At 36.8% G+C, this 21,750-nt stretch overlaps 1 protein-coding gene and 1 long non-coding RNA gene across 6 annotated transcripts in view; one reads left to right on the top strand and one right to left on the bottom strand.

Annotated features, from left to right (window-relative positions):
• Positions 1-583: 583 nt before the first annotated feature.
• On the bottom strand, positions 584-5,318 carry LOC113591006 (uncharacterized). 3 transcript variants are annotated; one of them, XR_014123272.1, is made up of 4 exons: positions 4,985-5,318; positions 3,420-3,528; positions 2,812-2,866; positions 584-2,352 (listed from the first exon to the last, which is right to left on the bottom strand). It is a non-coding gene; the product is annotated as an uncharacterized LOC113591006 (long non-coding RNA). The 3 variants fall into 3 exon arrangements; XR_003412156.3 differs by having other exon boundaries at positions 2,816-2,866; positions 4,985-5,316; XR_004777145.2 differs by having other exon boundaries at positions 2,820-2,866; positions 4,985-5,314.
• The window catches only part of nrf1 (nuclear respiratory factor 1), a 43,170-nt gene continuing 24,964 nt past the window's right edge, over positions 3,545-21,750 (top strand). Inside the window, exons 1-2 of one of the 3 annotated variants that reach the window (XM_027031355.3) lie at positions 5,358-11,540; positions 11,661-11,794. In XM_027031355.3, the coding sequence (XP_026887156.2) occupies positions 11,773-11,794 (22 nt within the window). In that variant the 5' untranslated portion in view covers positions 5,358-11,540; positions 11,661-11,772. Of the gene's footprint in view, positions 3,979-4,057; positions 4,127-5,357; positions 11,541-11,660; positions 11,795-21,750 lie in introns of those variants that run through there. The other 2 variants (XM_027031356.3, XM_027031357.3) reach the window with 2 other exon arrangements.

The raw sequence follows: 21,750 nt of genomic DNA, 5'->3' as shown, positions 1-21,750 counted from the left end.
GGAACAGCTCGTGGCTCGTTCATGCAGAAAACATCTAACCTTGCTTCTTTCATTTCTACGTAGACCCTTGCCTCACTTTTCCCCCCCATCATCCTGTAGATTTAGATAGTAGATATAGGACACATATATACTCTGTGCTTTCCTCAATAAAGTGGACCTCTCTTGACTTCCCTGGATTGATCCGGCTACAGAGGACGGAGGGCAGAGGGTTAGAGGAGATCGAACCTGAAGAACTGGCCACTTTGATCCAGTTTCTAACAACTGCCAAAGTAAATTGAGAAAATAATGAGATTCTCATGTATGATAATGGAAGTTTTCCCCTATTCTACTTTAAAACCAATCATATATATACGGTGTGGGTGACGTACCCAGCAAACATTCAACATAAAAAACTACTAATGTTTTGGGTCTGTTTGTTGATCATGTGGAGTGACATCACACATTTCACAAATGTAATGGTTAGCACTTTGAATGAGCAACATTCCTTATGTTTTCATAGCTGATTATTAATTAACATTTATGTTAACCTTACTATCTATAGCTATTACAGACAAATAGGGTTATAATCTAGAAAAAGAAGATCTAGGCCAGATGAAATGCCTTTATTTTGTCATATATACATATATATCTCTTCATATATACATCTACATATACATCTACATCCTTCTCTTCGCATATGCCAGCTTCTTTGTAAGATGGGGTCAGAGCACAGGGTCAGCCATTGTACAGCACCCCTGGATCTATGCTTAATTAGTAACTAATCAGAATCATATATGATTTACTGACTTTTTGTTTATTCATTATGGTTAAAGAACAAGATTTCTTTGTGCTAAAATCTTACTGCCAAGGCTCAGAGGTTATACTGTCCATCAACAGTAGGTTTTTGAGCACAAAACCATTCTTAACACTGGCATGATAAATGAATGTGACAATTAAACTGGTACAAGCCTAATCAAGCACATCTGTCATGGTTGGCTGGTCATCCAGCAGGATGTACGTATTCTGATTCCTTTGTTTTTGTTCTACTCTTCATTTGTTTATGATGGAAAATCACTTCCTTGCAGCCCCGTCTCTCGCTCCCTCTGTGTCGCCACCTTCACAAAATGTGCAGCCTACTGGGAGCGAGGCAAGCAGTCCCGACTGGGCACAGCTGCTATCTGTTTAGATGGCGAGACTTGAACAGCAGAGGCTGGAACTTAGGAGATTCGCTCTATGGCACTTGTGGACTCAGGAGCAGCAGGGAATCCGATGGAATGGAGCATTGCAAGGAAACTGGGGATAAAGGCAATTTCCCTGCCTTCTCCTTTAAGTGTGCAAGCACTTGATGGGGGACCTGTGGGTTCGGGATTCATCACTCATGTCACTCCTAGAGTTTTCCTCGAAATAAATGAGCACATAGAACACACATCCTTTTATTTACTCTCCTCTCTTTCTCACCCCCTCACATTAGGTCTTCCTTGGATATGCACACACAACCCTTGACGCTGACAAGGGAATCATCATTCCTCAGGAGTACCAAGACTTGGCAGAGGTTTTCAGTACAGTGAAGGCAACCCAGCTACCTCCCCATCATGACTGAGACTGTGCCATAATTCTGAGGGACTGAGCTGTACCACCGAGGAGTAGAGTCTATCTCCCAGGAGGAGACCCAGAGGATGGAACAGTACATCAGGGAAGCTTTGGCTCAGGGCTATATACGCCCCTCTAGCTCACGTTGGAAACAGCAGTCAGCGTTGGAAATAGCAGACCTGATCTTCTTCCATGTTTAGACAATTCTGGTTGTCTGAGGACATTGATGGAATGATGGAAAATAAAGAGTACTTCCTTGCAGCCTCGTCTCTTGCTTCCTCGGTGTCGCCACTGTCATAGTGTCTTGTGGCAAGAGGAGGTGTTGGTGCAGCTAATATGCAAGTTCCTCACAGAGTAAAGACAACAGGTATTGTATGTATGAAGGCAATTTTACACAAGATTAGCATAATCCTAATTGTACATTTAATCTGAAATAATATTGTAGATAATCATTAGAGCTGCTACAAACCACTGGAAAGTAGAGTGGTGAATGTGCAGAGAATTGTGGAGAATAAGAAGGGCCAGATACAATTATGCTTAAGTAATTTGTTTGAATTATTCAATTATCTTCTCCCCTCTCCAATTCTAATCTAAAAAAAACAGTGCGAATCAAACTTAAACTTTTATTACTTTTAATTTTCTTAATTTATCATTTTGGAGTTTAATTAGGTGTTAGTTTAGGTTAAGGACACACTGTCCAGTCTGTCAGTCAGTGGAGGGTGCCATCACCTGTACCCATTACGGTGTGTTCCTCATTGTTGGTTCTAGCTGGTCCTTGTTAGGCTGTTTTGTGGACATTGAATTAATGTTGGCATTCGGACAAGAGCGATGATTTTCTGACGGGCCATTCAATTTACACTTGACTCAAAATGAGATAATATAGACATAAAAAGCATAATGTTTTTTTTGTCTCGACAATCATCAGTCGCACACAATTGGCAGTGTGAGTTTGATGTGTTCCTAGCCTTGATGAAGAAGATGAAATATAATAAAAACAGCTCATAACATTAAAAAAGTAATTTATCTTGTTCAAACCAACAAGGCTGACAAAGACAAAATATTAAGTTTATCACAGCAGATAGACAAATATTTTTGTTGTTCCATATATATATATATATATATATATATATATATATATATATATATATATATATATATATATATATATATATATATATACACACACACACACACACACACACACACACACACACACACACACACACACACACATATACATACATACATACACTTCGTCTTCTGATGCAGGTCTCCTTTCCATCCCCAAGATTGGTCTCTATAGGAGGCAGATCCTTTATTGTCCTGGCCCCAACATTATGAAACACTTTACCTCAATTTATTTTTTTTATTTTTTTTTACATTCTGAGTTTTGTCATGCTATCTTTACTTATTCTGGTAAAATTTACTTAATTTTACCTACAGCTTCCTTGGGTGTAGCTACAAGACATTATTAGAATCAGTGTTTTATATAGACTTGAATCATATAGAATTGTTAAGACAAGGTAATCTTTCTAATCTAGTTAGATATTGCAGTACTTCCAATTGTCTATCTAGTTTGCTACCTAGCTAGTTCATTCAAAATTTCAAGACTTCAAGCAAAGACATCATTAGGACTTTCAATAAAATAAAGAAAATTAAAAAGAAAAACTAACCTAAAGAATGTTAGCTAATTTACGTATTTGCTGAGAAAGAAAGAAAATGTTACGTGTTAAGTGTTTACACTGTAATAAAAATATAGTCTACTTACTTATGTGAGTATGTTTTATATATATAATAACCGGCTGTGCCTTTAATATGCATTTGTTATCATGTTTTGGGGCGAAACGTACGTAAACAGAAGTCTGAGGAGGGAAATTGCAACTGAGCCGTATCCAATTCGAAAGTCCGGACCAATGAAACACGACATCAAGTCCAACTCCACCCTTTGGATTTCCGGTTCTGTAACGAGAACACCTCGATAATAGTGCATTTGATAAACTATCTATTTTTTTTTATTTTGTCTATATTGTTTGTTTCTACTAAATTAGCTGGAATAACCTTCGCCCTAACTGTATTTTCAATAGAAATTAAGTAATATACGATGCGATTTATATTCGAAATATTCTCCAAATAATATCATTACTTCTGCTGACATGATTTTTGAAAATCACCATGTTCCGCTTTCTTATACTGAAGTTGTGGTACAACATGCAAGATCAACCAATACATTTTCAATTTCTAAAAACCATTAGAAAATTTAGTGGGGGCGGGGTTTACTCTTTACTATGTGGACCACTAAGCTCTCAGCTACAGCTTTGGGGTTCGCTTTCTGTTCTTTGTCCTCCATTACAGGTCAGATTCCCAGCTCCGTTGTACCGCGCAGGCCCGAAGTAGCGCAGCCGCTCTGAGGTTAGTACCCTACCGCGCAATCTCCAGCTATTTCAGCCGTGGCGCAGCCGCAACAACAAACCCGGCAGCATAGGGTTGTGAAAGGAGGAATGGAGGTTGTGTTGATACAAACAGAATGGGTTATCGTGGAGTTATCCGGCTTTTTCTGGTAGTGTCATTACTTAACAAGAATACACACCTACAATTAAATATAGCGCAGCATTTGAAGGCCTAGGCCTGTGATTAGAGTCGGGTTGATCCAGTTACGGCGGGTCTGAAATAAGTTAAAAATAGCTAACTAGCTGTATTACTAGCTTGAACCAGTAAATGGCGTGGTTAGTCTGAAATTATTCGACTTCGCTAACAGTCGCGAAGACTACATTGCCGCAAATGTTATAATACAAAATATTACTTCTCCTTCCTCATTCTTAGCTATCTTGGCTGTCATATAGCTAGCTAGAATAGTACTGACAAATTAAGTCTACATTTAGCTAGCTAGCAAGTTAGCAGGCCAGCTAGAGGGTAGCGAATATAACTTGCGAGCTAGCTAACTTTATTATCGACAGATTTAGTGTTGGTTATCTGTTTCGGTATTCAAGTATGCTTAACTAGCTGGAATATATAGGTTAAACGGAATTCGCTGATAAGGATACATTAATGTCCAGCTTGTTGTTACTTAACATACCTATGCTATACAGCTAGCTAGATAGCTTAGTCATTATGTGGAACAGAAGTGCATTTGGCTAATTGGACAATAAGCTTGGAAAATGACCGCCTTTACACTCCGTTTAGTAAAACGGAGTAGCCATACAGCCAGTAAGAGGATTTGTGACTTAGTCATACCTCAAACACCGGGGTTCGATTTTTGAAAATATGCGCATTTAGCTCGTTATCTAGCTAGCCTATAGATAACGTTAGCTAACGCTACCTAGGTTGCTATTTTAGTTGTTACTTATTGGTTGCAATACAAGCTTTTGTTATTGTGTAAAAATGCATTATAGTTAAGTTACTTTCACCAGCTACCTACCGGGGTTGATGCCCTCTAGGCTGGAGTTGGCTTCTTATTCAAGTTTTCCGGTCTATCATAAAACGCTGCTGAAGAGGCGAAATGTCACCGGCTCATGGCGATATTTATTAATGAATAGATTCAGGTCTGGCAACGTACTGTTAGATTTTAGACATATTTTAAAGGAAGTCGCATCAATTAACGAATTTTAGCATTTATTAAATTAAGAGAAAACACAAATTTCTTTATTAAAACCTGAACATTTAATCAATTAAGATTATTGAGACCTGTTTTTATATATTTGTTGTTACACTATCGGTTAACAAAGAATATATTACATTTGACAAGCAGTTATGAGTGGTTATACTGCGATGGATGTAAATGATAAACTACTGTAGCTTTCACATATTCTGGCCTTCTAAATACTGTATATTACATGAGACCGGATAAACATAACATTCAGTGTAGTACTGTATTACAATCCTGAAGTAAAAGAAAATTTTGCATTTCTTAAGTGAGATGCTGTGAATATAGAGTATGAGTCATAGGGCCCAACACAACTACAGTGTCTGGTTTCTGTTTGTATGTATTTATTGCTGCTAAATTTGACTTTTAAATGGAACTTTAAAAATAGATATAGAAAAATAATTCTTATGTAGTACTTTATCACTTTTTTCGAAGAGTCTGTTGAATCTGTGTGAATATTTGATACACCTTGTGATAATGTGTTATAATCTGGGAGTAAAATAATTTACTCTGGTAGTTTATTACTGTGCCATTGTGAATGTTGTAAGAAATTATGGACATGTGCTCAATGGCAAACTGGGTGCACGTAATGAATATTGCTCAGCTCAACAGAAACGGTGTTAAATCGGACAGTCTGGTTTTATATTATATAGAATTATAAGAACTTAGTGTATTTATTTTTTTAATTCTGTTCCTTTAAACATGACATTTGATAAACCTGAGGAAGGGCAGATTGTTCTTTCTGCTTATTTTGTTAGCCAATTAAGAAACATGTTGAATCTGACAACACATGGAACACAGTTTAAAGACAATTCAAAACCAAATATTTTGTAAATTTGGCATAATTTATGAATATGATTGACAGCTTGCTTGAGTTACAGTGGGAGATGTGCACAATTCTTGAGGGTCATTAAAGTCTTACTAAGAGTGTGACAAATAATGAAAACACTCATAAACATATATAAAATATTACACAGAATACTTGTGGACTGTATAGTCCTAATGTCACAGTTAAGAAATGTCAGTACATTTTCTTTTACTTCAGCATTGTAATACTACCCAGCACGCATGCATATATATATATATATATATATATATATATATATATATATAAATAAAACATAAACTAAACAAATGGACATTAATAGACGTTAATTATTTTTTTTTAATTGTTGACAGTTGGAAAGGGTGACCTTTCAGTGAAAGCAAGAATGTAAATGGGATGACTCTGCTGACCATAATTATGTTTAATTAAAAAGTATATTGGGCTTGGCAATATGAAACCTTATGCTACTTAAGTTGTAGAGAAGTATTCTTGACATTATGGCAGCATTATGCGTTGGGCATTGTGATGTCATCTGTGTTTGCATACTGCAATATTTCCCCATAATTGTATATATACACAGAATAAGGTGTATAATACCCCATGTCATTAGTGTTACATAGGGGCCCACTTAGTCTGTACACTCCAGCCAACCACATCACCACAAGCTCTTCAACAAGGGTCATCGTGTAGGCACCTGCTGCAGTGTTTCATTGAATTAAACCAAAACACTTCCAGGAGGCTCAACAGTGAGGGCTAGCTTCCCAGCCTTACCCCCCTCCAAGCTCACTTTTAAATCCGCACCTCTTTATGCACTGTGCCATTAACAAACATAACCTGAAAAATCCATGATGGCCTTTCCAGCGATTAAGGCCATATTAAATTAGTTTCAGCAGTCACGTGACCCAAGACCTTATTTCTCATGTCATAACTCCAATAAACTCTTAACTGCACCACCATTCGCAGGTTCTGCTCCCTCCCTGCTTTTGTTATTGTTGCAGCTGTTTTTATTACCACATCATTTGATCCTAACAATCATCTTATTGACCTTAGCACATTTTAAATTCCTCAACTAATCTTGTCAGCACTAGCTCCAACACCCCTCTCCCATACCATGCTATACTACTTAAATAGTGTGGCACCCCCAGATCCTTCCTTATAGCCTTATTTATAATCCTTTCTAGCCTCTCTACCACTGTTATTGGGACCTCATTCACCATCAGTGGCCATCTAATGCGAGGCAGCAGGCCATACTTCAGACACCACAATTTAAATTTACCTAGTAGGTATGATTTCTCCATACTGTTAATAGTCTTTATCAGTTCTGTCTTTAGCCCCACAACCTGCTCTTTATTATTATTGATTTCATATTAAGGCTTCAGACACACTTTAAAATCTCATATAACATTACTGTTTTACTGTAACTCTAGCATGCCGATATTCAATTTCGAGCAAGCTAATTAATGGGAGATATCGATGAAGTTTCAATTCCTCAATTAAATTTTCATTGTCCATGGACGGTTCAACTTCTTCGGCAGTGGCTGCAGGCATGCTATTAACGTTAATGTCAGCTGTAGCGGGGTACTTGGCTTTCAGGCTATTAAATATGGTACACTCTCTTTATAGATCTATTTTGCGTTTGACCAGATGTTTCCTCAGATGTTACCATGGCCAGCTTTGCATTTAAGGTTATAAATATTGCTGAGAATGTTATATTATTCAAAATATGATTGACGCCGCTTTTGGCGTTGCATTAGAACCGAAAGTTGGCACCAGTTGATTTGACGTGAATTGGTACTTGATGGTTCTAACATAATTTGGTTTGTACCCAACCTTATTTGAGAGAGGCATGCACAATGTGTACAATTTGTAACCATGCCCTAGATGTATTGATAATGTCACAGTAATGAAATGCCACAGTAATTTTAATTCAGGAGTCTTAATACGCTGCGTTTTTTTCTCTGTGCCAGATTTAACAGACAATTTTATAACCACGGTAAAGCTAAGGCAAAGGTTTATTTTTTTTTTATTATTATTTTTTTTTATTATTATTATTTAACAAACAAAAAAACAGAAACATGTTTCCAGCCGTAGTCGACATTGACATGTTAACAATTTGATACTTTAAAACTCCAGAATTTGTCATGTAATTCTCTGTGAAATATATTTATAATGCAATAAAGACTTGCTCATCGTTAGGTAACATTTAGCCTCATCATCAGTAGCGTTTTAAGTCAGAGTGGAAAATATTTTTAAATAATCAGGTTAATGGTAAGACCACTTCATCCTTGTGGTTATTGCTCATTTTACCCAAGTACTGCTTTAATAATAAATGTTGGCTAGCTGCTTGGCGTGTACTTGGTCCATTACTTGCCATACTCGTAACTGGCAGAGTCCAAATCCTAATGAATATTATGTAAAATGTGTTATGCAAATCTTTCTATAACGGTGTATTTTATAGTACTCTGAGGCCATATCAGAGGAGATGGCTTTGTCAGTTTTGATCAGCAAGCTGTAGTGAAACTTCATGAAATAGGCCTCAACTGTTGCACATCAACTGACAAATTTTGTAGCCTAAAAAGACATCATTCAAATTACATGAAAAACTAGTAGTGGATGAACTTTTGAAATGTATTATTTTTGTTCTTTCCTGCTTGTAACTTAAGTTCCACCACAGCATAACTCTAACAGTCTGTAGAAGAACTTGAATTAGTAACATATAAAAAGATTTTAGGTTACGCTTCTAAGGTGGTTGTAAACCTAGGGCATTGTAAAGTTCCATTCCTCTGTTTGCACGGAAGGTGTAGTTGGACTTATCTTCACCTTTTACATATTTTGGCACTTCATTCTTAGTTTCTTTCTCCCTTACTCTGAGGGAAAAAAAAACAATTTTTGAACCACTGCTAATTTCACCTGGAATCATACTGAAAAATAATGTATTAAAAATGATCAAAACTAAACATATCTTAGTCCTGTAACAGTATGGAGCAGGCATATTGGAAAACGACCATCACTTCCTTAGTTTAAAAGTTAGGTTATGCTGGAAGTTATGTACATGATGTCATTCCAATTTGAACGTAAATATGTAAATGCACACTTCATGCTGTTTAACAAACTTTATTTAGTAATGAAATTGTCTTAATATTGTTTAATGTATGTTAAAAAATGAAGATTCGGTTGAGAAGAAATGGTTTTCAATTCTTGGCAGCTACATTAGCTTTGTATCTCCAGTGCAAAAGTAATAAATAAAATGTCTGATACCCAGCATGTACAGGCTAATAGTTTACATTGGGAGTAAATGGAAAATATTCTAAATGAGATTTTTTGCTAAACCATTCATTAACCTCTTGTTAGCTGCTATTCTGGTTTAAATATTACTTCTGTTAATGGATCACTAGTTTGTATCTCTGATCATAAACTTATTGAAGCCACTGCTAGCATCTTAGTCACTCGGCCATGCACTAAATCCCTCATCTCTTTCTGTAATATCAAAGCTGTTGACCCTCTCACTTTCTCTGCTCACCACTACTCCTCTCCCCTGATGTCTTTTTCAAAGCTTTCATCTCCTGATGATATTCTCTCTATAAATAATGTTTCCATCTCTGATTGTAGCACCTCTCAAGGCCAGGCAGGTTCCCTCTGGTCGTTCTTCTCCATGGTTTACCCCTGAGTTCTGTATCTCGAAAACCAAAGGTTGGCGCCTTGAGTGCCTCTAAGAGAACTGGTCTCACTGTTCATAAAGTAGCCTATTCCGACCATATGTTTATAGGTCAGCTCTAAATACTGCCCACTCATACTTTATTTCCTCTGTTATCATTTGTTTTGGACATGAGACCAAAACACACTTTTCCACTATTAATCAGGTCCTTCACCCTCCATCTTCCTCTCCATCTGGTACTGTTGAACAATGTGAAGGTTTTCTTAGAGACTTTACAGAAAAAATAACAAATTACTAACACAGTTCTTGAATGGTTCTCATCCTATATTTTAAATAGAACATATTATATTGTTTTAGGTAAACAAAAATCGCACACTGTTACCATCACTCAAGGTGTTCCCCAAGGATCTGTTCTTGGCCTTCTCCTGTTCATTATCTATATGCTACCCTTTGGTCAGATTATCTGCAGGCATGGTCTTCATTTCTACTGTTATGCGGATAACACTCAGATCTATATTAACACCAAGGCTAACACTACCCTACCACCTCCTGTTTTACTCTCCTGTATCCAAGATCTCAAGCAGTAGATGAACATAAACTTCTTGAAACTCAATTCTGATAAAATTTCTACTTATTGGCCCAAAATTCTCTAATCTTAAATTATATCTGGATGGTATCTTGATTAGCTCCTCATCCAAGGTTAGGAACCTTTAGACTACTCTGACTCCTCTCTCTTTGGAACCCCACATCAAGTTCCTGGTCAAAAATGCCTTTTTTCACCTCTGTAATATTGCTAGGCATTGACCCATGTTCTCCACACATGATGCTGAGACCTTGGTTTATGCCTTCATCACCTCCTATCCTGATTACTGTAACTCTCTTCATTAGCATCCCTAACAAAGCCATCCGTTCACTTCAATATCTCCAAAACTCAGCCGCAAGAATCCTCCTTCGTATAAGGAAATCAGTCCACATCATTCCTAGTCTACATCAGCTACACTGGCTCCCCATCCCTGAACACTTTCAGTTCAAAATCCTCCTCCTTACATTCAAAGCTCTGCAACGGTCTTGCACCTCCCTAACTAGCTTAACTCTTACACCCTTACTTCCCCACCCGTAAAACTTCGGTCCTCTAATGCAGGTCTCCTTTCCATCCCCAAGTTTATACTGGTGTCTGTAGGAGGCAGATCCTTTAGTGTCATGGCCCCAAAACTATGGAACACTATTTCAATCTCTGTTTCTGCTCCACACTCCTTCAAATCTCATCTTAAAACATATCTCTTTTCCCAACACTTTTCATAACTTCTTTTCTTATCTGTATCTGTTAGTGTTGTCTCAATTTTTTTTTTTTCCTCCTCCATAACTGTCGTTGTTGTTATTAATCATCAGATATCACTTTTTCTGGTGGTATGGCTATGTTTTTGTTGTTTGGTTTGTTTTTAAGTCATTGAGTGTGTTTACATGCACTTAATAATCCAATTACTGCAGAAAATCAGATTTTGTCAGTAATCTGATCAATGCATTTACATTTTCAGATTTCTACTTTGCAACCAACCAATAATTTCACAGAATGATGTGATGTAAACTTCAAACATCCTGCCATGGCTTTTTGTAAACATGGCTCAGCTTTACTGGCAAATATGTATCTTTGCCTACTAATGGTTACTAATACTGTGCAGTTAAAAATTTTAATTTCCCTAAGCATGTACTGCATTTCAGAGTCTCCCCAAAAGTGTTTAATAACCATTTCACGGGCCCTGTGTTTAATTCTGCTAACTGCTTCCGGGACAGCTCCGGTTATGTTTGCAAGCATGTGCAGCCTGAGAAATCCACAAGAAATCACAGTACAGGTATATAGGCACAGAAAAATCTCATTACTGAGCTAAAAATCTAGCTCTCTTAATCGGATTTCTTAATTTGATTTCTGGGCCATACCCCGATTAAATTATGATTTTTTTTTTTTTCCCCAGACACATCCCATATATAAATAGCTGTTTAATAGTTTTGAAGCGTTGTGTGATGAGGTTTGTATAGAGTGCCTGAAATGGAACTGGAAAATGAAATGGACTTGGACACCTCTTGATGACAGCATCAAAACAATGTGGCAAGTTATATATTTTTTTGGCTTCCTCAGAAAGAATGTTCTTTACTGTGCTCTGTTTGTGGTGGAGACCATGTTCCCCTCCAATGTCAAATCCCTTAATATGGTTGTTCATGTTTATTTGCCATTTGTAAGTATTAAAAAAAATAAAAATAATAATAATAAAAAAACAACAACTTTGTAATTCAAATGTGGAGCTTGGGTGGGATGTATGAAAGCACACCAACATCTGTAGTCTTCTTTGTGTTCAACAGCAGGTGTTTGTGGCTGTGCCAGGTCCCCATCTGTTTGACTGTCCTTTCTGTATGCAGTGTCATCACCACTACTATATCTTTAAGGAACACTCTGTAATAGGCATTGGTAGTAGTCAATGCTTTGTGCCAAAATTGGCCTAAACATCAATCAGAAGTAGCCAGAAATCATCCCAATGTTGTTATGCCAAAATTGGTCCTTGAATTTGGCATTTCTTTCTAGTACAACACCTCAGTTTAAACTTGTGGAGGAATTGGTAATTAACTGAATTAGTTTTGTTGGAATAGGGAAATGACCACAATGTGCAACAACAGACTGAGAAGCACTGATTTTATACTTTCTGACACAGCAGCCATTTTAGGATACTTTGTATTATATAACAGGAAGTTGTATGTATTGGCTGGTGTATGTGGTGGTGTCCTTTTTTGCCCTCCCTTTGTGCCTTCTATTGATTGCTCATAGGCGCATACCTGAATGCATTTGCTTGGCATAGTGGTTAGCATGTGTGCTCTTTATATTTTGTATACATGGCCTTTTAAAACATGCTTCCAGTATAAGATAACTTCAGATTTTGTCATAGAGAATTCAATTACCATCAAGCAAGTGCATGATATAAAGAGTATATAGAATGTTAGTTCTTTATTTACTTCCTTGTGTCTTTGTACAAAAACACATGTTCCTTTCCTGCGTGACCTAACACAAAATATGCAAGCCTTTAGTTACCACAGCATGCACGTTACTCACAAACCAATGTTACTGAATAGACAGCTAACAACCTCCACTTTGAGTACCAAGGTGTTGGGGGTGGGGGCAGGGGTGGGATATCAAATTACTTCACAAAGAAAAACTCCCTGAGCATCCTCTGGCCAACAACGGTCACCACAATAATGACAATTTTAAGAGAAAAATTGAAAATTTAAAAACAAGCAGTTAATATCTAGTCCAATTTTCTAGAGGTCCTAGTCTTGTCTTGATGGTGTGTGTGTGTATCCAAAACTCATCCCACAAGTAGTTGGCTTGGGTAGGGGTATAGTCGGCTACAGCAGGGGACATCGGTGGGTGGTGGTAGTAGCCATGGCAGCTGAGACGGGTTGAGACTCAGTAACATGACATCAGGAGTAGGTGTACCTACCCCTATGTCCAGCTACGAGGGTGTGTAAATGAGGAAACTATAATGCGCAAAGATGGACCCCAGCAGATCTAGCTATGGCAGCACAGCTAAAAGTATAGAGCCAGAAGGAAATACGGGCATGAATGTGGTACAATTAGTGGTACAGCCAGATAGTAAGGCATTACAGTAGTCCAATATATTATAATAAATGTATGGACTAGCTTTTCTGCATCATGTCAGGAGCACATGCTCTTAATCTTTGAAAGGTGGGGAAAGGCAGTCCTAGGAATATTATTTAAATGAGTTCGAACGAGAGACTGGGTTCCCTAATAACTCCAAGATCTTTAGCTGTTAGAAAAGATGTGATTGGGAGACCATTTAGGTTCACTGAGTAATTAGAGCATGAGGATCTGGCTGTCTCTGGGCCTAATAGAAGCACCTCTGTTTTGTCGGGATTAAGTGAGAGAAAGTTCCTCAACATCCAGTGTCTAACGTCCTTTATGCATTCATCAATAATACTAAGATAATATAGGTCCTCTCGTTTGGCCGAGACATATAGATGAGTATCCTCAGTGTAGCAGTGGTAACTAGAACAGTGTTTTACATATAATGTCACCTAGAGGTAGCATTTATAAAGAAAAAAACAAAGGCCCTAAAACAGATCCTTGTGGAACACAATAGCTAACCTTCTTGTATGCTGAGAAGTCTCCATTTATGTTAACAAACTGGTAGCGGACAGGTAGATACGATTTAAACCAGGAAAGGGCTATTCTCCCTAATCCCAACAACATTTTTGAGTATCTAGTAAAATGTTGTGATCTATAGTGTCAAATGCTGCACTCAGATCAAGCAAAATAAGCTAAGAGAGATAGCCCTGGTCAGTAGCCAACAACAGGTCATTACTTTAATTAGTGCTGTATTCTTACTGTGATTAAGTCTAAACCCTGGTTGAAAGACTTCAAGTATCTGGTTCTGATTCAAATATGAGCTTAGCTGCTGAGCTACAGTTTTTTCTAGGATCTTGGAAATTAATAGAAGGTTCGAGATCAGTTTGACAGCTGACATGGGTCAAGGTTAGAATTTTTGATAAGTAGTCTGATTACTGCTAATTTGAATGATTTAGGAAAGTAGCCAAGGTTCAAGGAGGCGTTTATTCAATTTATTCAAGGTTCAGTTACTGCAGATAGGATTTCCTTAAGAAATTGTGTGGGCAGTGAATTTAGTAGAATTTTACCCATTTGCCCCATGAGGGCTGTAGTACTGGAGTTGAGGGCTTGCTAACTTCCCCTAAGGCAATCAGAGCTTGTACTTCTAGTTCCTTGATGGGTCTAACCCTTTCTAAGGTCTGGATGCACATTTCTAGTGGTAAAATCTTCAATCAGACTAGCCATTAATCTACACTTCTCACAGACACAAATTTTGATAACGACAGATGAAGAATAACTAAACATGTTGCACTCTGTGCACTGAAGGAGAACAGAAGCAGCCATGATAGAAAAGCAAAAAGTTAACATTATGTTTTTGGTAGTTCTTTGGATGTAGTTTGTGATGCCTGGATGTGAATGAATGTCTTGACCCAAAGTGTTATCTACAATTTGAATCCTGAATGATTGTTGTGCTGTATGTACAATTTCAGATAAATGGTGTTAAACTGAACAAGTACAAATCATTCAAAAACTGATCTTAAAACTAGAGATGCACTTGGGGGTTAATGGAATGTTTTATGTGAAGACACCTAAAAGTTTAAATTGCTTCTAAAGGAAAATGATAGACCTGGCATCACAACTTATGGAAAGAAATTTATCTGGCATATTTGTCATTTTCCAAACCAAATGTTACCATATATTTGAATGGTGAAAAATGGCTGCGCTTCCGCTGTGACTGTGTCTGGACATTTGCAAGGTAAGGGTTAGCAAATAAAGCAGCCCCTGTGTGGACGGAATTAGTTTTTCGGGGGGGGGGGGGGGGACATAATTGTATCACAGGGCATCTGTAATATTTTATGACTGATTTGCAGTGACTAAGAAAGTAGGCAGTGGTAGCTCAGTGGCTGACTAATAGTACTTGACTAATAATCTGAAGGTTTCCAGTTCAAACCAAGTTTTCACTGCCAAGTTGCCCCTGTTGGACCCCTGAGCAAGGCCCTTAACCCTTAATTGCTTAAGTTGTAGTCAGTCATAATTGTAAGTCGCTTTGGATAAAAGCATCAGCTAAATGCTGTAAATGTAAATCTCAGTATAAATGACAGAGATGGGAGTGGCTACTCAATTTGTTTATTGTCATCATGCAAAAACAATCCCTAAGTAATTCACATGGCTCCTGATGATCATTAAAACATTTATTTCTGCATGAACCAGGAGACTTGGATTTGGTCTAAATTCCTCACTGATCTCTTTGATCCTACACATGTCTTCTATCCAAAATGTAGATATGTAATAAAACATCTTGGGTTTTAACATAAGCAGGCTACATACATGACTTAGGCTAGGGCTTTTCTTGGAAACTATATTTCTTTCTGCAGAGAAGAGATGCTTGGAAAATTTTTGATGTGGCAGGTACACACCTGTACCAATAAGAATTTGCAAGAACAACCAGAGAAGGAAACTTTGCCCCATTTGCTTTCCACCATTGCAGAGGACCTGCCCTTTTAGGCAGAAGCTTTTCCTCAAAATATCAGGGAATCTCTTGACTCACTAAATGACATTTGCCATGTCCACACAGTCATTCTATATGGATGTTTCTTCTGAGTTTGGCCTAAGCAATGAGTCCAGCAAAGATACAGGCCACTTCCCTGTAACATGCTGATGCTTCTGTTTCTCTGTCACTCTCCTCTGCTTCTAGTGCAAGGTCTTGCACTTTCACCAGCAGTCTCAGGTTTTCATATGAGAACAGGAATTTCAGTCTATGAAACCTGAGTTCCATGGCAGTTGCAGTTAAACCAGTGTTTGCAGCAGCATCTCAACCTCTCAACTTATTGAGATTTCTTGTGCTACAGCAGCCTTAAATGCCTACACATAGGTGTTGTCAAAGATTGCATTCTGTGTGGACTTCAGTCCTTTAATGAGTGCAGGTAGAGAGGAGAGGGTAATGTATGACCTTCCGCTAAGATGAACAGTATCACACTCAAAGAACTCAAGAGCTTGTTTTAGCTCCTCAAGCAGGTGCCACTATTCAGCTTTAAAGTCAAGGAAATGCTCTTTATGTAGCTTCAGGGTCTTCAGCTCTAACAGGCCACCTTTTCTCTATTAGGTAGCTTATCATGTAATATATGAGCTATTTCATGTCACGCTAACATCTTGAATCAGTTTGTGTTGCCCATTTGGTTTTTTTTGGGTTTTTTTGAGTTGGCTTTTTAAAAATGTTCCATGAAGCACCTTGCAGCTCTAATTGTTATGGTAGTTTGTGGATTCTTGAGTGTGTCATTTACCACTAACTAATATGTGGCCAGAACTGTGGATTGAAGATATCCCATCTTCAATCCTATATATTTTAACTGAATGCACTATAATTTCATCTCTGCTTATAGCTTTCTGTGTTTCCCAGAACAGTGATGAAATGTTATATCTTATTTAATTCTATGAAGTTTTTTGGATATCAAGTCACACACAGCTTTATCAGCCAGTAGTCTAATTTGTTAAAAGCATTTAAGAGGAAATGTGAGATCTAGTAACACAGGGGCATGATCCGATTCAGTTATAGTTGAATATTCAAATTTTGTGACAGGGCAAAATGTTTCCATCAATAAAGAAGTAATTATTCAACTCTATCAGTGATGTACTGGGGAAAAGGAGTTTGATTCTGGGAATAAAAAACTCCAAAGGGTCAACAATCCATACAGACTGATATTGTCTTGGCCATTTTTGAAGGGTTAGAATTCAAACAGTGTAATGCTGAATTAACTACATAGTTCAGCTCACAAAACTTGATATTGAAGAGAAATTTATAGAAGAAAATCTATGAGCAGCATTTATATTAACCAGAACTACAGGTTTATGGAAAAGAAGTCTGGATACTATAACAAAACATTCCTGTGGGACTGATGTACCTGTGATTGTATTGAACTGGATTTTATTATCTAACAATATGTACATTCCATGCAATTTGGAGTTGAAGTTTGCCTGGAACACATGGCCCTCCCATGATTTTCTGAGCCTAACTTGATCTTTTACAATTTCCCATCTTAAATTTTAAGATGATTAAAAATCCTTGCCCTTTTATACAGGTCCATTGAATCATAATTTTACAGCTACTGAATCATACTCCTGCCTTACTTGTATTCCTTTCTGCATTTTCAGTGGAAAAGGTGAATAAAGTTGTAAAAGTCTAAGGGTGTCCCTTCCAAAAATGCTGTCTTAATTCCTGAACACAAACAAAACAAACTAAGCCTATACTTGTTCCTCTCCCTAATGGAAAAACGTTTCGGACCTAGGTCCTTCATCAGCTGTGCAAGCAAAGTACTTGAGTGCTTCAAAGTGAAGAAGGTTCAGTGGCTTCTAGCATGGCCTACTATGTTTGCATCGTAAATAACTGGATGTTTCCATTCATGGTTGGAAAAATTTGTAATCCTGCTACAAATCATAAGTTTTAATGAATGTGCATTAGAGAATGCATATTATTTCTTTACAGTATTAAAGTATTTTCCCTAGCATAACCTTTTAGCCTAATAGTAATTAAGCTATTTTTTAGCCTTTAACAATTAAGCTGTAATGAAGCTAATATTGTCTTATAGTAAGTTGTTTTGGTAAAACACTTGCACACTCAATGTACAGTGACTGATTAATTTTTGTGCATTTGGAGAGGTTTTTGGGCACTTTGGAGATGTCTAGGATATCTAGCGGAAAATTCTGTATAGCCCCTGCATAATTTAATGTATATGCTCAGAATTATTATCTTTATTTGATAAGACCCCAGTGAATCAGAAAATGCAGAGAATTGAATTGCCAGCATCCAAACATACATTATAAATTCCCAAAATAAAAGGTGCTTTTTGTGAGGTGGGTTTTTTTTTTGTTTGTTTTTTTTGTTTTTGTTTTTTTAAATATATATTTTCTTCTGTATTAGATGAGCTCAAAAAGCCTGTGAATTAATGTCTTGGCCCAAGTGTCTACTACATGTTGAATCCTGAATTATCAATCTGCTGTATGTTCAATTTCAGATAACTAGTGTTAGTGTACAAGTACAAATTGTTAAAAAAAATAAATAAATTGTAAAATTGGATGTGCACTTAGGAGCAGTGCTAACCAGGAATGACAAATGGAAGAATGTTAAACAGAGGAAGTGCATAGGAATATAGAATACTATACCTGAAGTTATTCCAGGGAAGCTGGACTTACCTAAATTAAATGGGATGAGCAATCAAATTCTACAAATGAAAATAATTATTGGGCAGTACATAGAGACTGGCACCAATGCAGAGATATCAATAAAAAGACAGCTTACTTTATTTGCTGAGTTTTTAGGTCCCATCCGCTCATGCGTCGAAGGAGATTACATTGTGTTATTCCAGTTCGGAATGACCTGAGCATAATTCCAACATTCAATAGCATTGACAATAACTGTTTGAAGGTTGAGATGAAACAACAACAAGCCAGTTCTGCTCAGAACTGCTCTGCATTCTGTAGAAGTAAGCAAGACCCCTGAGGACATCAGCAGGTGTACTTCAGTAACTAGATGCTTCTGTAAACTATTGCCTACTGATGGGCACTTAGTTTATGATTTGGTATCGGTATTTCCAACTCCATGAACAATGAAGAGACAAACTAATGTTAATGTGGTTTGACAAGCAAACTACGGGTGCAGACAAAATTACATTAAACAGAGATGACAGACAAATTAACAAACTAAACACAATTCTAAGTACTCATATTTTTCTCATGCAAGCTTCTGGAGTTTTAAGATTCCTAATCAACCATTATTTTAACCTTTTCTTCTAAGCATGCCCAGGAAAAGTTTTTGTTTTTGTTTTTCTAAACACATGATAGAATTTCTCCAGGTCCAGTATACTGTGAAACATCTTAAACTTTGTAATGTTTCTAAGTTGTAAGAAACTACTCCTTACCACAGAATTGATTCGTTTATCAAATCTGAGGTTTGAGTCAAAGACAACAACTAGATTTTTCACGGAGGATTTAACACACATGGACAAATAACCATGATTATTGGGAATGCTGTTAATGCAGTGGGGAACACCAAAAATAATAACCTCTAACTTGCCCTCATTCAGCTGGTAAAATTGATAGCCATCCACTTCTTAATGTCTTTAAGACAGTTGTTAATAAACACTAAGCTGTCATTATTGGGTCTGATGGAAAGGTACTGTTGTATATCATCAGCCTCAAAAATGAAATCTGTCATTGTGTGTCCTAATAATTTGTCCTAGTGGTAGCATATAGTAAAAAAAAAAAAGGATGGGCCCTAATATGGGCCCTTGTGGAACACCGCAAGTCACATCAGTTGTTGAGGAGAAAAATTTACTGAAAACGTTCCGTGTTTGAAAGGACCTAAACCATCTCAGGACCACTCCCTGTAACCCTACCCATTCTTCTCATTGAAAAATGAGTATAAGCATGATCCACTGTATTAAAAGCAAAGCTTGCATCCAATAAGGATGGCACAGTTTTTTAAGTCAACAGAAAGTAAAAGGTCATTTGCACCTTAAGGAGGGCAAATTTAGTGCTGTGCATAGCCTTAAAACCCAGACTGAAAAATCTCAAAAAATGCTATCACTGAAAATGTTAAAAGTTGACAGTAAACAACCTTTTCTGGTAATTTTAGCTAAAAATGGCAATTTGGAAATTGGACAATAATTATTGACCAGCTCTGCCCTTCTACAGGCCTGTCTAATTGACTTATTGGCTATATTTAAATAGGGCTGGCCTATGATCAGAGAAACTAGTCTCTTCAATGTGTAAATTGTCAATAACAAAACCAGTTGAAAATGCCAGGAGTATGCCCTTGCACATGGGTAAGTTCATGAATGTGTTGAATAAAATTTACAAAGTCCAAAAGCTGATTAACCTGATATTTAACAGGGCAGTAGACATGAATATTAAAATCACCCATAAGTAAAATTCTATCAGACATGGATACAATCAAGGCAAGTAATTCAGAAAATGTAATGATAAGTTCTGTGTAGTTTAGGAAATTGATATACTATTGCACAGAGTAACTGAAAAATAGTGAGCCTTAAAACAACTTTAAAACAGCTTTGAAACACAAAGCTATAAACATCTCAAAATATAACATTTGAGGTTCATTTAAAGTTGAAATGTTGTAATAACTAGTATTCTCCACACCCCATAAGAGCCAATTCATTTTATTGCTCATTAAAACTTTTAATTCAAACAATTCAACTATGGAGCCCCAAACAAGAAATTGATTTTTTTTTTTTGTTGATAACTCCTTTATCTACTCTTTCTGTCATTCATTACAATGGATCTCATCTCTCCAACCCTTATATCATTTTTCATCTCTCCATCATCTGCTAGAAACCCAATAATTTTAGCAGTAACTTAATTTTTCAGCTTCAGTCTTCAAACATTGTAAAAAAGACTGAATGGCTGACCCCTTCATTTAATGCGGATTGCACTCATCTATCTACATTTTCTTTCCTTTTTCCTAAAAGCCCTTCAGTTTTCAGTTTAGAGCCACTAAATTTGATATACTGATTGAATTACTAGGTCCAAGTATGAAAGTGCATTTCATACTGATGTCGCTCATTTGTCTACCTTTTTATTCATGCCTTCATTCTCCCAATGGAAACACAGATTTTAGAAATCCCAGAAGCTCGCGCTCTCTCTCTCTCTCTCATTCATATATATATATATATATAATGAGTCATCAAACCTCAAATCCAAAGATGAAATTGTTTATTTTTTAATTTTGAGTCAAGAGCTGACCCAAATCACCAAACAGCATTTTATCCTGGTGGCACTAATTTAGTTAATCCTTTTATTCATCCCTCCATATTCCTATGGGAATCCAATGATTTTGATAAACATTTAATTTTTAAGGTACAATCATCAATCATAATACTCTATATAATATTTATATTCAATTCAGTGCATATCTGCACTTCATACAGATAGCGTCACTGATGTTTAAAATAGATTTTTTATACTGTTACAATGGGCTTCGGCAAACCAACTTGGTTTGTTTTTTGGTTTTTTTTGCAACTCGGAGTGATTTTGGTTCTTATTCTGTATTCTGTATAGGCTGTTATCACAGTTCAGCTTTATGATTTTCAGCCATTACAGTAAATGAAAGGCATACTTTGTAGGAGAATTCAGAAAGTATGAAATTTGTTTTTTTAATTTAAAAATGTTGGAATCTGGTTTGCTGGATAGCATAGTGGTCCATTGGTTTTGCTCTTGCAAAAGCCCTACAGACATAAAATGTGTTTCTCAAAAGATATTATTTGCAAAGTATTTGCAAAGCCCTCTCATAGTTGACAGAAAACCAGCTCATCAATTTTAATGCTAATCAAGGATTTAATCTAGTATGGCAAGTGAAACTACCTTTAAGTCATCTTAGCCAAACCTTACAAAAGCTTGTGGGTTTGTCATCTTGTCTTCAATCCAATTTTATAGTACAGTTA

Source organism: Electrophorus electricus, chromosome 4 (genome assembly GCF_041902795.1).
Source record: "Electrophorus electricus isolate QZ-2024a chromosome 4, ASM4190279v1, whole genome shotgun sequence".
Taxonomy (NCBI): domain Eukaryota; kingdom Metazoa; phylum Chordata; class Actinopteri; order Gymnotiformes; family Gymnotidae; genus Electrophorus; species Electrophorus electricus.
Note: the sequence above shows the minus strand (reverse complement) of the source record. Positions and strands in the feature narration are given on the sequence as shown.